Genomic DNA, 17,384 nt, shown 5'->3' on the forward strand with positions numbered 1-17,384 from the left:
TCTTCAAGGATGGCTGTACTTTGCTCTGTTCATCTTTGCCTCCATCCAGACTAGTCTCAGTCCCTGCCGCTGAAAAACATCCCTACAGCATGATGCTGCCGCCACCATGCTCCACCGTAGAGATGGTGCCAGGTTTCTTTCAGACGTGACACTTGGCATTCAGGCCATAGAGTTCAATCTTGGTTTCATCAGACCAGAGAATCTTGTTTCTCATGGTCTGAGAGTCTTTAGGTTCCTTTTGGCAAACTCCAAGCAGGCTGTCATGCCTTTTACTGAGGAGTGGCTTCCGTCTGGCCATTCTACTATAAAGGCCTGATTGGTGGAGTGCTGCAGAGACGTTTGTCCTTCTGGAAGGTTCTCCCATCTCCACAGAGGAACTCTAGAGCTTTCTCAGAGTGACCATTGGGTTCTTGGTCACCTCCCTGACCAAGGCCCTTCTCCACCGATTGCTCAGTTTGGCCGGGTGGCCAGCTCTAGGATGAGCCTTGCTGGTTCCAAACATCTTCCATTTAATAATGATGGAGGCCACTGTGTTCTTGGGGACCTTCAATGCGGCAGAAATGTTTTGGCACCCTTCCCCAGATCTGTGCCTCGACACAATCCTGTCTCGGCGCTCTACGGACAATCCCTTCATCCTCATGACTTGGTTTTTGCTCTGACATGCACTGTCAACTGTGGGACCTTTTTATATAGACGGGGGTGTGCCTTTCCAAATCATGTCCAATCAATTGAATTTACCACAGGTGGACTCCAAGTTGTAGAGACATCTCAAAGATGATCAATGTAAACAGGATGCACCTGAGCTCAATTTCGAGTCTCATAGCAAAGGGTCTGAATACTTATGTAAATAAGGTATGTTTTTTTATTTTTAATACATTTGCAAAAATGTCTAAAAACCAATTTTTTGCTTTGTCATTATGGTGTATAGTGTGTAGATTGCTTCAGATTTCTTTTTATGTAATCCATTTTAGAGTAAGGCTGTAACGTAACAAAATGTGGAAAAAGTCAAGGGGTCTGAATATTTTCCGAAGGCACTGTAGGTGTTCCTCTTGCCCAGGTGGGAAAGGGCAGAGTGGAGTACAATAGAGCCATGACCAGCCTTTCAAAGCATTTCATGGCTACAGATGTGAGTGCTACGGGGCGATAGTCATTTAGACAGGTTACCTTGGCGTTCTTGGGCACAGGGACTATGGTGGTGTCATGACTGGCCTGTTCGGGTCAGGTTTACGTCGACCACAATTCTGCATAGATATCTCTCAAACCCCACCAAAGGTGAGGGGGGTGTATTTTGACACCTCACTCCCATTGTAAATCTTAAGGCAGCATACAACATCCTTTGTCCCCTCAGTGTGGAGGAATGGAATGTATGATGGCCTTATGGAGAGCCAACCTCAGAACAGTAACATGCAATAAATGGACTTTGGGACAATATATTTATTATTATTATTTATGTCTAAACTGGTTTTGCTCTGTCATTATGGGGTATTTTATGTTTATTTAATTTCACCTTTATTTAACCAGGTAGGCTAGTTGAGAACAAGTTCTCATTTACAACTGCGACCTGGCCAAGATAAAGCAAAGCAGTGCAACACAAACAACAGAGTTACACATGGAATAAACAAACATACAGTCAATAATACAATAGAAAAGTCTATATACAGTGTGTGCAAATGTAGTAAGATTAGGGAGGTAAGGCAAAAAATAGGCCACAGTGGAGAAATAATTAAAATTTAGCAAATAAACACTGGAGTGATAGATCTGCAGAAGATGAATGTGCAAGTAGAGATACTGGGGTGCAAAGGAGCAAAATGAATAACAGTATGGGGATGAGGTAGTTGATGGGCTGTTTACAGATGGGCTATGTGCAGTGATCTGTGAGCTGCTCTGACAGCTGATGCTTAAAGTTAGTGAGGGAGATATGAGTCTCCAGCTTCAGGGATTTTTGCAGTTTGCTCTAGTCATTAGCAGCAGAGAATTGGAAGAAAAGGCGGCCAAAGGAGGAATTGACTTTGGGGGTGACCAGTGAAATTTACCTGCTGGAGCGTGTGCTACGCAGGGGCGGAAATCCCGGGGGGGACACGACCCCCCCATCCTGGGAAAAATATGATTTGTCCCCCCCAATATATCACTGAAACATAACTATGTAATTTAAATAATATTAATAATACGCAATGAAAGCAATTGTGCTGATTATAGACACTTAATAGCGCGTTTTTTAAGTTTCAAAAGATTGCGACCCCCCCACCCTTTGCCTCACAATGGTTTGATCCACTGCCAGTTCCTTAGCTTGCTAGGTAACAGAGAGGTCGTATCTACTGTCTGAAAGGCACTCAATGCACGTAACTGACGTGAGGTTAATCCAGTCAATCGTGCACACACACTAGCTGAATATGCAGAGCTAGCGCGCAAATATTAACTATTAAGCTAGCTAGTACCTATTCCATTTATGTGGCGTCGTCAAAGATGGAATCTTGCTATCGTCAATTTTTTCCAAGATCAGCATGCAGATGATGTAAGTTAGTGCTTCAAAGTCCCTGTGATAAGGTTAGCGATAAACTGAAATCCAAACTGAACAGAACTACACTCTCTTCTACCATTGTCTTAAATATATTTAATGGTCTCGGTTCAAAAACTACATTGTCGCAAGGGAACTTTTATTTATTTATTTTATTTCACCTTTATTTAACCCGGGTAGCAAAGATTATAGCAAACACCACTGAAACTGAATTGGTGCTCGCTAGCTTTGCAAATTCAGCTATTGTTGGAAGCCAGCCAATATGAAACAAACTATTAAAATGACAAAAGGTTGCAGCATATGTTGTGTAAATGGTGAACTCATACAGCTGTCAACTCTTGTCATTTTAATCCGTTTCACATTTGCTAGCTACCTTTTAGATCGAAGCCCAAATAGAATGATTGAAGATGATAAAAGCCCATCTCTTACTGTAAATAACCTACACACTGTGTGTGTAGCCAGCCAGCCAGCCAGGTAGAAAAATGGCAGAAAAATAAAAGACGGATATCAGAGTATTTTTCAATACACCAAAACGCATAGTAAGAACCCTAGTAGCTTAATATCTCAAAGACTAGTTGATAAAATGTTCATAAGAAAGAAATTACATTCTAATGGAAATGTTTCACAATGATGTCATTAGGCAGAGCAAGCAACAGATGGCACACAGACAGCAGAGTTGGAGACAGATATGCAGGGACAGACTGGCAGAGACAGGGAGTCTCAGGTAAGTTTGTTGAGTTTTTGTTTGGCAACATTATGAAAGGTTCTCAATTTTTTTGACTTGTAAAATAGGAACATAATTGGAAAATGCCATGGATACCCCCACTCTCAACTTAAACTGGTGACTGAACTAAGATTTGTTAAAGGCAATGGTATTGCTGTTGTGATTAGTTGTGTAGTTTTGGGTACCAGTAGTTAGGAGTATGGCAAACACCTTATTTCTTTGGTTCCTCAATATACATTTACCATATTACAATGTAGGCTATGTGTTACAGCACTACTTTTGGTGTCCCCCTCAGGAATTGCTCTTGAGAAAATTTCATGTAATTGTCCCCTCCAAAGTTGATATCAGATTTTCGCCCCTGGTGCTACGGGTGGGTGCTGCTATGGTGACCAGTGAGCTGAGATAAGGCGGGGTTTTACCTAGCAAAGACTTAGATGACCTGGAGCCAATGGGTTTGGCGACGAATATGAAGCGAGGGCCAGCCAACGAGAGCATACAGGTCGCAGTGGTGGTTAGTATATGGGGCTTTGGTGACAAAATGGATGGCACTGTGATAGACTACATCTAATTTGCTGAGTAGAGTGTTGGAGGCTATTTTGTAAATGCCATCGCCGAAGTCAAGGATCGGTAGGACAGTCAGTTTTACGAGCGTATGTTTGGCAGCATGAGTGAAGGATGCTTTGTGTCCCAGAACCAAGGTATTGTGTGTCGATTGCTGAGGATTTTTATTTAATCCATTTTAGAATAAGGCTGTAAAGTAACAAAATGTGGAAAAAGTCTTAATTTTCTTCATTTAGCTCCCTGCTTCTAATTTCTCTTTCAGATGACAGTGTGGTAACCTAGGACTAAGGTTATGAAGATTCTATGCACAATGAGATTGGCGCCCCCTGCCAATGACAGTAGGACATTGTGGTAACATATGTATGCGAAAACATTGGGTGAATATTTGGATAAATGTATTCTAATGTATCAATGATTCAATGACTGAAATATGTGCATAAGAAAATATGTATGATGTTATACTTGCACAACATTCAACATAAATATAGTTATAGCTGTGATGTATAGTTATATATAGTTATACCCAGTCATGTATTTTATTGCACATGTATTTTTTTCTTCATGATGTAACTGTGTGTGTGTGGTCGGTCATACAATGTTGTTTCTCGGTATGCTGTGTCAGTATGTAATGTGCTGAAATGTTAGTGTTGGTCTTTTCAGTGATGAGTGGTTGTCAGTCATCCAGTGTGGTTGTCAGTCATCCAGTGTGGTTGTCAGTCATCCAGTGTGCTTGTCAGTCATCCAGTGTGGTTGTCAGTCCAGTAAAGCTTGTTATGTAATAGAATGTTGTGTGTGTGTGTGTGTGCTATTAGTGCGCCTCTTGTCTTTTATTCTCTCTTTTTCCTCATCTGTTGAAGAAACGTTTTTATTCTTTGGTTGGCAGGTGGCATTCAGAGACTTTTTGAATGGGATGGAACAACTATTGTCCCTCTTACTATATGTTCCCTTGTCCTTATGACAATGGCCTTACTATGTTCCGATATGATTGGTTTATGTACATAAGTTGTTCCCCATACTGGTCTTATGATAGGCTCTCTTGTTGACCCCATTTTGACACCCCAGCGAATAATGTTTCGCTCGCGTCAGTGGTCTCTACTGCCATAGGCGGTCACACCACGTGGGGCGCAGTTTAAACGGCTCAACAAACCATCTCTCGGAATGACATAACTTTTACCCAATCACAACATTTCTGTGTTGATTTATCCATGTACTACTGGATGGCAGTGTAAATCTTGGGGCGGGTCCTTCTCTTTGGGGGTAGTGGTGTGTGTTTTATGCTCAGCTGAAAATGGCGGATCGAAGCAGATCGCTTTAACTTTATCGCACAATAACAAGGATAACAAACTACAAAGCTAAAAATATATAAGATGGATACAAAGTTCAGAGATAACTTCTAGATGCCGCGCTACAGGATAACGTACAGACCACAACAACCCAAGGAGTTATTTCTGTGGTAAAGTTATCTCAAAATAATACGTTAGCTATTTCCCGATTAGGAAGCTAACGTTAGCGCAATGATGGCTACCTAGCTAACGTTCCGTGAATGAAGACGCTAACGTAAGTTAGATCATTTTACCTACGTAAAGATAACCCACAAATGTAACTAAAATTAAACGATTATATTGTGCTGGGTATGTTGGCTAGGTAACGGTAGGTTATTAACTGATATTGCGTCCGAACAGAGCAGGACAACTAGACACATATGTATTCGGGGAAGTTAGCTAGCTAACAACAGTCTCTTGTAGCTAACGCGTTAGTATATGTAGATAGCATAGCGTTGTAACTCGCTAACAGCCTCTGCTGCAAGTTGGTCAGTTCTGTAACATCCAAGGATAACGATAGTTAAATAACAGGTGTTTTTGCAAAAAAAGTGTCATTTGCATGTTCCCGTTTTTGTCAACAACACTAACTAGCCAATGGTGGCTAGTTAACGTTTAGACAACTAACGTTATTTGATTGTTGTTGCTACTTGTTAGCTACAGTAACGTTAGTTAGCTAAATACATTTATTACCGTGTAGCCAGTTATTTAGTACTCAGCATTAACTTGCTATATCATAATATTCAGTCAGTTAATATATTATAACGTTAGCCAAAATGTAGCTAACCTTTATCCTTGTCCCGATACTGTAGCTGGCGAACTCAATCCAAGCGCCAGAAGTTGAGGGTATTTTATATTCATATGCCAACAATTGGCCTATAGTTTGGCTCTCAAAAGCTGCTTTTAAATTAGTTAGCTCTGCTCAATTAACTTAGGCTGTTCATGGCATTGTTATTTCTCAACGATCTCATTCCTGTCTTAGGTCATGGAAGACCAGAACCCCCGTTACAGCAAGCGCTTGGTAAGTACAGTTTAATTAATAGCTACGTGTTGGTGTGTTAGCTAAAATTGTTTTGCAAGTTGTATTTAGCTAGTTTCCCTGAAGAAAACGACTGTTGCATCGGTAACAAGCTAAATCAACGAGAGAGTGTTGTGGATCTGTTGGCTTGACAATAGACTGGATGCGTGTCATTGGGTTCAATGTAGGGTCAGGTTCAAGTTCACTGTTGTCTGACCTGATAGTGCTTGCTCATGTCGCTTTACATTGCGTCGAGCATTGTTTTTGTTACCATGCCCTGACTTAGACCCATTTAGGCTTTTCTAAAGGGTGTATTTAAAAAAAAAAAAATGAAAAAGAATTGGCCATTAAAAAAAATCCACAGAATTATAGATAATAATTGAATGTTTGTGTGGATCTTAGAATGTATAGTTAGTCAAGATATAAGAATAGACCAGTCCAGCTGAGTTGCAGAGCAATAGGAAACAGCATGCGGGGTGTTTTGAGTAAAGATAATACCAGGCATAGCCCGGGTTTGGTGGAACAGGATGGGGGTGGGGTGTTGTGCTGGACCCATCTGTCTAGCCAAGATATGAGAGCAGGGGGTGAATGGAAGTAAGTGGGGTGGGGGTAAGGCCCTCCTTCTGTGATGCCCACGCAGACCATTGCGTGACTGAATGACTGATCCGCAAAATCTTTCTGTTATGAGTCTTTGTGCCTTTGAACAGGGTATGGTAGTAGGTTCCAGGTGCACCAGTCTTTGAAAAGCTGCTGGGTTTTTCCACACTCCAATAGTTTCCTATGTGTATCTAGAATGGTCCACCACCCAAAGGACATCTAGCCAACTTGACACAACTGTGGAGTCAACATGGGCCAGCGTCCCTGTGGAACGCTTTCGACCTTGTAGAGTCCATGCCCAGACGAATTGAGGCTGTTCACTCAACTCTATTAGGAAGGTGCTCCTAATATTTGGTATACTCGGTGTACGTTGGTGTGTTGCCCGATGTGAAATGGTTAGCTTGTTAGCAGTGCATGCTAGTAGCGTTCATTCGGCGACGTCCCTCGCTCGGAGACCTTAAAGGCAGTTGTTTCCATTGCGCTTCAAGGGCCACTGCTTTTGTTGAGCGATAGTTAACGATGCTTCTTGTGTGGCAGTTGTTATATATTCAGAGAGTCCCTGGTTCGAGCCAGTGTTGTGGCAAAGAGGGACAAAGGCAATACTGATACATGTGCGTGGTCTTAGCAGAAATCATTCCAAGTGATAAAAGTAGTGCTGTGACGGTCTTGGAATTTGAGGTTACGGTAATTGGCCAGGCCAATGTACACGGTCACAATTCTGTTTACACACTTGTTTACATGGATATGCTTATTAATAAAACCTATTTGAAACAAGCCATTACACTTCATTATTATCATGGCATTTCATTATTATTATTCAGGTTATTACTTATTGTCCTTAATCAACAAATCTGTAGCATTTTTGTATTGACACAACATTAACAGAGTCAAAATAAAGATGTATACCTTCCTTGTCTGTTGGCTTTTCTGCATATATATTTATTTATTTTGATACAGATCCTATTTCGATGCAGAATACAATTCAATCGAAGTCCGATGATTTTCCCCGAAACATTCGCATTACATTACAAACCCTGTCGCTGCGGTCATTCGATGGCAGTGGCATATGTTCTTCAAAGAGAGGATGCAGTAATGAGAGAAATAATGTAGCCCGAGCTACTGAAAACAGGCCTTTTACAAGATTCAATAATGACAGGAGCATTTGATTCTTATGAAAGAGATGGAGTCCGGACAGTAGTTTCTGAAAAGTAGCCTATCGGCCTATAGAGAGAATCAGCAAACTCACGCACACCCTCGTAAAAGCACCTGTCAAAGCCACCAGCATATGTCAGACACAAGCAAATATTTCTCCTTTCCTTAAAACGTATTAAAAAACCTAGGCCTACCTTAGGCTTTCGGAAAGTACGCTATAAGATAATGTATTGACAAGGAAAGTGTGAAGTGGACAACTGAGTTATAGTATGAAGATGAAATTGACAATCATTAAAATAGAAAAAATGCACTCAATGTCCATAGCCTATTTATCACGATGATCATTATCAAAGGGGGGAGAGAGTTGGAAAGATTTTTCAAATACTGTGAGGAACTGTTTTGATTTGAATTTCAATGACCTAATGTGTGAGGGGAAGAAAAAATGACTGAAACCCAGCTGGGCACTTTTCTACATTTGACATTTGCCAGGTACTTCTATGCGTGCCCAGGCACTCGAAGTGCCCTAGCCTGTATTGCTCTACACCCCCACGCATCTCGTGAATTAGCTGCCTGAGCATCAAAGGCCAGTTGGGAAGAGGATGAGATATAGACCGTTTAATAGACAGACTAGGTTAGCAAAACAATTGCTTATAATCATTAGTAAACACTCCAGCTATTAGGATCTACATGCAAATGTATATATTTTAAATATCCTAAAATAAATGTAGGACTATTTTAACGGTTTTGAGAGTTATTTTTATTTTCATGGTGGTCTTCGTCCACAACCGTCAGTTACACGGTTATTCAATTACCATCCCTGGATACGAGTTGAGTTTCTGCTTTGTGTCACTAGCGTACGGGGACGCGGCGGCGCTACCTCGATGACGGGATCTCGGACGATGAGATTGAGGGGAAGAGGACCTTTGACCTGGATGAGAAGCTGCAGAGTGACCGGTTCAACTCCAACCTGGTTAAACACATGGAGGGAAAAGGTCAGGGGTCAAACCACGCTATGATATCCCTTACAGAGGCGTTAACCCAGTTCCTCCTATGTTATGATCTTGACCTGGAAAAACCTTGTTGGCTTTGTAATCTGGCCAAAAACCTTGGCCCTAATTATGGTTCTACTACTTTGATTACTTTTGGTGTGCCTGTCCTGCATTGTTGAGGGTAACGTGTGTTTCTTTGCAGACTTCACGTTCGAGTACATCCAGAGGGAGGGGCTGAGAGACCCTCTGATCTTTGAGAAAAAAGACGGCCTCGGCTTAGAGTAGGTCACTCTTCGTCTTCTAATTATCTAGCCCACCTCCTCCTCTGCAGATCTGTGGGAGATGGAAATATAACTGCTGGCTCACTCTGATTCTTCAGCTTTATTTAACTACCCCCCCTCTTGCTCTCTCTCCCCCCCTCTGTCTTATTCTGTCAGGATGCCAGACTCTGATTTCAGTGTGAGTGACGTCAAGCTGTTTGTAGGTAAGGCCCAAACTATGAACACTCTTATGAACTCATGGCTGCTCATTTCATCTGATTTTTGAAACAGTGCTGCAGGGCCTGTAAGTAATACTCCCTGCCCTTTGCCTGTCCCCTTCTGTCATAGGCAGTCGGAGGATGGTCGATGTTATGGATGTGACCACTCAGAAGGGCATCGAGATGTCCATGGCCCAATGGCGGCGGTACTACGAGACCCCGCCCTCGGAGCGAGATAAGCTCTATAACGTCATCAGCCTGGAGTTCAGTCACACCAAGCTGGAGAACCTGGTGAAACGACCCGCCTCGGTAAGACACGCGGGCACACACACACACACAAACCAGTAGAGCTGAGCGAGTACCCAACTTATATACACTGCTGTTCAAAAGTTTGGGGTCACTTAGAAATGTCCTTGTTTTTGAAAGAAAAGCACTTTTTTTGTCCATCTAAAATAACATTAAAAGTTGTAAATGACTATTGTAGCTGGAAACGGCTGATTTAAAAAAAAAAAAATGTTTTATGGAATATCTACATAGGTGTACAGAGGCCCATTATTAGCAACCATCACTCCTGTGTTCCAATGGCACGTTGTGTTAGCTAATCCAAGTTTATAATTTTAAAAGGCTAATTGATCATTAGAAAACCCTTTTGCAATTATGTTAGCACAGCTGAAAACTGTTGTCCTGTTTAAAGAAGCCATAAAACTGGCCTTCTTTAGACTAGTTGAGTATCTGGAGCATCAGCATTTGTGCGATCAAACCCACAAATGCTGATGCTCCGAATGTGTATATTCCATAAAATATCAGCCGTTTCCAGCTACAATAGTCATTTACAACATTAACAATGTCTACACTGTGTTTCTGATCAATTTGATGTTTAATGGACCAAAAAAGTGCTTTTCTTTCAAAAACAAGGACATTTCTAAGTGACCCCAAATGTTTGAACGGTAGTGTATATTTTTTCAATTATTAAATATCTAAATTACTGACTTCTGTTCAATTACTTTAATTCCATTTCCTTTAAGCACAACTCGCTGTTTAATTCACGAAAGAAATCAAGTCCAGAACTATGTGGGACGCTGGACTGAAGGGAGTTGGGGTTTTCATTAAGCAAATATTCCATCTAATTCAGCACAGAACCCTGGAATATGACTACAGTGTCCATAATCCATTTCGCTTGTTTTTTTCCTGGCTCGAAAAGAGGGGAAGAGGCGAACGGTTTCACTCTCGCCAAAACCTGTCCAAAATAAGCCCAATGCGTTTTGGACCTAAGCTTGTTGCCTTTGGGACAACGACTCCCATTGTTAGGGCAGAGACATGAGTATCTCCTCATTATATTCAGATCTCTGGACAGATACACGTTTACACCTGCTACGTTATGTTCGATATACACAGACCGTATGAGAGAGGAATGTACACAACATAATGTTAGATGGCCTGGCTGGCTGACTGCTCCTGGCTGACTGCTCTTGGCTGAGCAGAGAAAGAGATGAGGACGTCAAGGAATGAGAAATAATAAAGTCATCAAATAAAAACTAAGTAATAAACACAACTGAAATATTGTATTTCATAGTAATTTCCTATTTTTCTATTGATGTCTATGCAATGTGGATCTGATCAGAGGCAAGGTGAAATTTCAGTTTTGGCAATTGAATGTTCACTTTTCGGCTTTGGAATTTCCATTAAAAAGCTCAAATCACTGTAGTGTCATTATTTCATAATGGATTTAATGTTTAAAAAAATAATCAAAGTCGAAAAATGGTGATAATCTTTAAATAGTCGAACCAAAACCGAACCGACCTCGAAGCACTAATCACTCAGTACTACAAACCAGAAAACCTTGTCAAACACCAAACAATCACATAGCAAGTTCAGGTGTCTGACCATTGTAAACACTGGGCTATCACTTCCCCAGAGCCCTGGACAGTCAGTGGTGCATGTCCCTGCTGACCTTCCCTCCCTCTCCCCAGGTGGATTTGATCGACTGGGTGGACAACATGTGGCCAAGGCACCTGAAGGAGAGACAGAGAGACTCAACCAACTCCATCATAGACATGCAGTATCCCAAAGTGCAGAAGTGAGTCCCGAACTTCCACCTTTACGTGGCCTTCATTCCACATGTACTCAACCACTTTATTTTAAAATGTAACAATGCGGTGTTTGTGCGTGGAGCGGGAGTTCATTTAACACACGTCTTTGTTTTTATTGCTGGTTGATGTACGGTGTAAAGATGTATATTACTTCAGGTACTGTCTGATGAGTGTCCAGGGCTGCTTCACAGACTTCCACGTTGACTTTGGTGGTACGTCGGTCTGGTACCACATCCTGCGGGGGGGCAAGGTGAGACGACACCCAGGAGAACTAGAGCCTTGGATGTGTCACATTTTGAATCGCCACAGACTTCATTAGAAGACAATTTATCCCTGACCAAGATGGCTGCCATTTGTCAGCACATTCTAGAGTTATGAACGTTTAGGACTTAGGCCATTCTAGTATTTTATTGCATCTCTATGGCTATTCCAATCTTGACCTCTGACCTCCTCCTGTAGGTGTTCTGGCTGATCCCACCCACACCCCAGAACCTGGAGCTGTATGAAGACTGGGTGTTGTCAGGGAAACAAGGGGACATCTTCCTGGGAGACAAGGCTCGGGACTGTCAGAGGATTGAGCTGAAGCAGGGCTATACCTTCATGATCCCCTCCGGTACGCACACACACACACTGATACACACTGTACCTTTTTGTTCCCCCATCTAACCTCCACCACTGTTGACGTCTAGGTTGGATCCATGCTGTGTACACCCCTGAGGACACGCTGGTGTTTGGGGGAAACTTCCTCCACAGCTTCAACATCCCCATGCAGCTCAACATCTACAACATCGAGGACCGCACACGAGTGAGTACACTACCGCACACGAGTGAGTACACTACCGCACACGAGTGAGTACACTACCGCACACGAGTGAGTACACTACCGCACACGAGTGAGTACACTACCGCACACGCGTCACACAGAACTCCACTGCACATGCACGAGTACTGCTCACTGAGGGTGGGGGACTGACTATTAATTGTTGACTACAGGTGAGAGTAGTCCCTTCCCTTCAATATCTCATGTGTTCTGCTGTCCAGGTCCCGGCTAAGTTCCGATACCCCTTCTACTATGAGATGTGTTGGTACGTGCTGGAGAGATACCTCTACTGTCTGACCAACACCTCTCACCTCACCCCTGAGTTCCAGAAGCACTCGCTCGGTGTTGGTGAGTGTACACACACACGCACAACAATTTATATTTTTCTTTCTCTCATATCCGCTCTCTTCTCGTTTTAATCCCTCTGTTTTTGTCCCTCCTTCTCAGGTCTGACTCGTGACTCCTCGGAGAACAAACTCAACGGCCATGCGAAAAACGGCACGTCGGAGGAGGAGAACAAAGACGGAGACGACGATGAGGAAGGAAAGGAGGAGGAAAGGGAGAGCAAGGTCAAAATGGAAGAGAGCGACGAGGATGTCTCCCCCTCTCCGGGTGCCACTAAGCTGGGGGTGAGGGTAAACCTGACCCCCCTGGAGCTGGAGGGGCTGTGGAACCTGCTGGGAAAGCTGGAGGAGCTGCCAGCCCACAAGAAGTGTGTCCCCGCAGGTATCCGCAACGCCCCCGCCCTGCTCCACGACATACGGGTGGGTACAAGGCACCAGTCTAGAATATAATATTATCATGTATCCCTTTTAGCAGATGCTTTCACCTCAAGTCATTTACAGTAGTGTGTACATAAAGGAAACTGCCAAAATAAAGGAACCGTCAACATGGTCTTAAGCCTATACGCTCATGGGAATTGGCCTATGTGGATGGGGCTAAATTTGAAATGTTTCTTACAGAAGAAATATGAAATGCATAACCATGGTAGCAATTGAAAGGGAATAGTTTGGGGATTATGGGGAAAAAGTATTTGACCAAAGTTGAGGACACAACAGTTTATCGGACAGAAGACTGAATCCAAACATTTTGTGCATTTTACATTTACTGTACTTTTCGATGCATTTTGTTGATAACGAAATCTAAAAATATTCTGGATACATTCAGTAACATAAAAATATTCCTAGAAAAGGTGGGGTAGGTGCAACAAGACAAAATAAATGACAAGGGTTTGAGTGAGAGGACTAACTGGAGCCTCCAAGAGTCCATACCTCTCCAGAGTGTGTACAGTTCCTGAGTCATTTCAATGCACTTTTAGGACAAAGAACACTCAAAGAAGTGTCTTCAACTATAAGGTGTTTCTTTTGTTTTCCTAGATGCGCCGTTGAGGAACTAGAACAAGTACACTTGTAGTTGTTTTGTTTGGAACACAACCCTGCATCCCCGCCAATTGTTTCCGCAATCCCAAAATGTTCCCATTTTATCAATCGCAATCTGGATCAGGTGGGCATCATTTGAAAGCTTTTTCTATTGCCAACATGACTAGCCATGTTATAAAGTACAGTCTTAGTGTTAGGCTTTCACAAGACAGTTCTGAGAAACGGGTCGTACTTTTGGTGCGGATAGAAAGGAGGTTTGGGTGCATTCTGGTGCGTGTTCCACTGCAAATTTTCCTCACAATAGACACTCATTCTATTCAGAACAACTCTGGATATGACGCCATGTAATCTTGTAATTGTCCATCAAACACAGTGATCATAAACGTTTCCATGAGTTTTCTGATATGGAAATGTGACGTGCAGGCTTGCTGGTATGAGTAATAAAATCCTCAACGTATCATCTTTCAAAATACATCGAACCCTTTTCATTTACAGCATTTCCCTCACTCTGACACATTTTGCAAAAGTTTCCCAATTACTAGGAGGGATGGGAACAACTTCTTGTCGCGTGCGATACCCAAGTTCAGAACGTCTGTCAGTCAAAACCCATTCAGCGCTGTGAAGCACAGAACCTGAGCTCTGACGTCGTTTAGAGCACGTTACTGTACTGCCACGACGTTCCAATTTAGACACCACTGCCCAAATCTGCCATTTCCAACCCGTGTACTGGTACGAGTGTAAAGGGTTTTAATAGGGTGTTGGGCCACCACCATCCTACAAAGGTGGTTTGAAATGTGGCTTGAAATATCTGATTACGTACCTTCTCCGCAATGCAATCTGGTTTCAGAGCTGGTCATGGGTGCACCTCAGCTACGCTCAAGGTCCTAAACGTCATCATAACCGCCATCGACAAGAGACATTACTGTGCAGCCGTATTCATCGACCTGGCCAAGGCTTTCGACTCTGTCAATCACCACATTCTTATCGGCAGACTCGACAGCCTTGGTTTCTCAAATTATTGCCTCGCCTGGTTCACCAACTACTTCTCCGACAGAGTTCAGTGTGTCAAATCGGAGGGCCTGTTGTCCGGACCTCTGGTAGTCTCTATGGGGGTGCCACAGAGTAAAATTTTCTGGCCGACTCTTTTCTCTGTGTATATCAATGATGTTGCTCTTGCTGCTGGTGATTCTCTGATCCACCTCTACGCAGACGACACCGTTCTGTATACTTCTGGCCCTTCTTTGGACACTGTGTTAACTAGCCTCCAGACGAGCTTCAATGCCATACAACTGTCCTTCCGTGGCTGTTCAACTGCTCTTAAACGCAGGTAAAACTAAATGCATGCTATTCAATCGATCACTGCCCGCACCTGCCTGCCCGTCCAGCATCACTACTCTGGACAGTTCTGACTTAGAATACGTGGACAACTACAAATACCTAGGTGTCTGGTTAGACTGTAAACTCTCCTTCCAGACTCACATTAAGCATCTCCAATCCAAAATTAAATCTAGAATCGGCTTCCTATATCGCAACAAAGCATCCTTCACTCATGCTGCCAAACATACCCTCGCAAAACTGACTATCCTACCGATCCTCGACTTCGGTGATGTCATCTATAAAATAGCCTCCAACACTCTACTCAGCAAATTGGATGCAGTCTATCACAGTGCCATCTGTTTTGTCACCAAAGCCCCATATAACACCCACCACTGCGACCTGTACGCTCTCGTTGGCTGGCCCTCGCTTCATACTCGTCGCCAAACCGACTGGCTCCAGGTCATCTACAAGACCCTGCTAGGTAAAGCCCGCCTTATCTCCGCTCACTGGTCACCATAGCAGCACCCACCTGTAGCACGCGCTCCAGCAGGTATATCTCACTGGTCACCCCCAAAGCCAATTCCTCGTTTGGCCGCCTTTCCTTCCAGTTCTCTGCTGCCAATGACTGGAACGAACTGCAAAGATCACTGAAGCTGGAGACTCTTACCTCCCTCACTAGCTTTAAGCACCAGCTGTCAGAGCAGCTCACAGATCACTACACCTGTACATAGATCATCTGTAAATAGCCCATCCAACTACCTCATCCCCATACTGTATTTATTTATTTATCTTGCTCCTTTGCACCCCAGTATCTCTACTTTCACATTCATCTTCTGCACATCTACCATTCCAGTGTTTAATTGCTATATTGTAATTACTTCGCCACCATGGCCTATTTATTTCCTTAACTCCCTTATCTTACCGCATTTGCACACACTGTATATAGACTTTTTTTCTTTTTTTTGTATTGTATTATTGACTGTATGTTTTGTTTATTCCATGTGTAACTCTGTTGTATGTGTCGAATTGCTACGCTTTATCTTGGCCAGGTCACAGTTGCAAATGAGAACTTGTTCTCAAGTAGCCTACCTGGTGGGGGGAAAAAACAAAGTACATGTTTTTATTGGCTGTTCAGAAAGCAGGTAAAAGTCTGTATCCATCTGGCTGTATCCATCTGGCTGTATCCATCTGTACGTCTTTCAATCAATAGTCTTGACTTGACCTTTTTACGTGGCTTGTATCCTGTTTAGGCTCTTCTGGAAGACCACCGCAACGACGACCCCAAGCTGTCTTACACTGGGAAGCCCATCGTCAAGTGGCCCAAGAGGGTGAGCCAAGAGGGCACGTGCCTCTCGTACGCACGCGTTCAAACACTCACCCGACATGCACGCGCGAGTACATGTGTTTAGTCACAGCAGACGTCTCAACTTTCCTCCTTTCCGCTCCCACCTTCCCCGGCCAGCCGTCGTGGTACCAGCCCCCTTCCCCCTCGCCGATGGACCGCCCGCGCCCGGCCACGCCACACAAACCCGCGGTCCCGCGCCAGGCCAGGCCCGCCACCTCCATCTCGGCCCTGAGGCGGCGGCGCGTGCGCTGTAAACGCTGTGCGGCCTGCCAGAGGAAGGAGTGCGGCGAATGCAACTTCTGCAGAGACATGAGGAGGTTTGGAGGACCTGGGCGCATGAAGAAGGGCTGCATGATGCGGCAGTGTCTCGCTGTAAGTATCCACTGCCTTCACGCCCTGTGTGTGTGTGTATAGCATGTTGACCATTGTCTCTCCCCGTCTCCAGCCTGGCCTGCCCAACTCGGCGGTGTGTGTTCTCTGTGGAGAGGGTCAGGGGAAGCAGGAGCCGGTGGACGCTAGTCCTTCCTCCACAACCCTGATGGAATGCTCCAACTGTGCTCAGATCGCCCACCCCGACTGCATCAAGGTGACCAGGCCTCGCACCAGCACATACGTGGATATACCTGTACTACAGTGTACACTGAAAAATCCCTCTTATGCAGCATGTACTTCCAATACATATTTTCTTTCGTATTCCACACGAGGAGGTCCCGAACTCATATGGCCCTTGAGGATGACAACGGTGTTCTAGGGGTTCATAACAGTCCTCTGTGTGTATGTCAGGTGTTTATAGCTGTTCATTGTCCTCTCTCAGGTGCCAGGGGAGGGCAGAATCAACAAGGACCTGCCCAGCTGCTGGGAGTGTCCCAAATGTTACCAGGACAAAGATGGCTCCTCATCACAGGTATCCCATCATTTCTTTATTGGCATGGGGAACATATGTTCATTAACCAAAGTGAAACCAACAGTCAACATTCAATTCGCAAACGTTTCAAAGGAATAGACGTTTAAAATGTCAGATTACAGAGTGCAAGGCACGTCTCTCTCTCTCGCTCTGTCTCTCTCTCTCGCTCTGTCTCT

The 17,384-nt window shown here is 43.8% G+C and overlaps 1 protein-coding gene across 3 annotated transcripts in view; it reads left to right on the plus strand.

The window, feature by feature from the left end:
- Nucleotides 1–5,034: 5,034 nt before the first annotated feature.
- LOC115205204 (lysine-specific demethylase 2A) overlaps nucleotides 5,035–17,384 on the plus strand; it is a 19,892-nt gene continuing 7,542 nt past the window's right edge. For 2 of the 3 annotated variants that reach the window (XM_029770936.1, XM_029770938.1), the window contains exons 1-16: nucleotides 5,035–5,357; nucleotides 6,102–6,140; nucleotides 8,740–8,878; nucleotides 9,078–9,156; nucleotides 9,313–9,359; nucleotides 9,484–9,662; nucleotides 11,324–11,430; nucleotides 11,600–11,693; nucleotides 11,903–12,056; nucleotides 12,133–12,248; nucleotides 12,485–12,611; nucleotides 12,711–13,027; nucleotides 16,210–16,287; nucleotides 16,422–16,676; nucleotides 16,750–16,890; nucleotides 17,119–17,208. In XM_029770936.1, the coding sequence (XP_029626796.1) occupies nucleotides 6,105–6,140; nucleotides 8,740–8,878; nucleotides 9,078–9,156; nucleotides 9,313–9,359; nucleotides 9,484–9,662; nucleotides 11,324–11,430; nucleotides 11,600–11,693; nucleotides 11,903–12,056; nucleotides 12,133–12,248; nucleotides 12,485–12,611; nucleotides 12,711–13,027; nucleotides 16,210–16,287; nucleotides 16,422–16,676; nucleotides 16,750–16,890; nucleotides 17,119–17,208 (1,959 nt within the window). In that variant the 5' untranslated portion in view covers nucleotides 5,035–5,357; nucleotides 6,102–6,104. The remainder of the gene's footprint in view (nucleotides 5,358–6,101; nucleotides 6,141–8,739; nucleotides 8,879–9,077; nucleotides 9,157–9,312; nucleotides 9,360–9,483; nucleotides 9,663–11,323; nucleotides 11,431–11,599; nucleotides 11,694–11,902; nucleotides 12,057–12,132; nucleotides 12,249–12,484; nucleotides 12,612–12,710; nucleotides 13,028–16,209; nucleotides 16,288–16,421; nucleotides 16,677–16,749; nucleotides 16,891–17,118; nucleotides 17,209–17,384) is intronic. The other variant, XM_029770937.1, reaches the window with a different exon arrangement.

This window comes from Salmo trutta, chromosome 13, assembly GCF_901001165.1.
Source record: "Salmo trutta chromosome 13, fSalTru1.1, whole genome shotgun sequence".
NCBI classification, from domain to species: Eukaryota; Metazoa; Chordata; class Actinopteri; order Salmoniformes; family Salmonidae; genus Salmo; species Salmo trutta.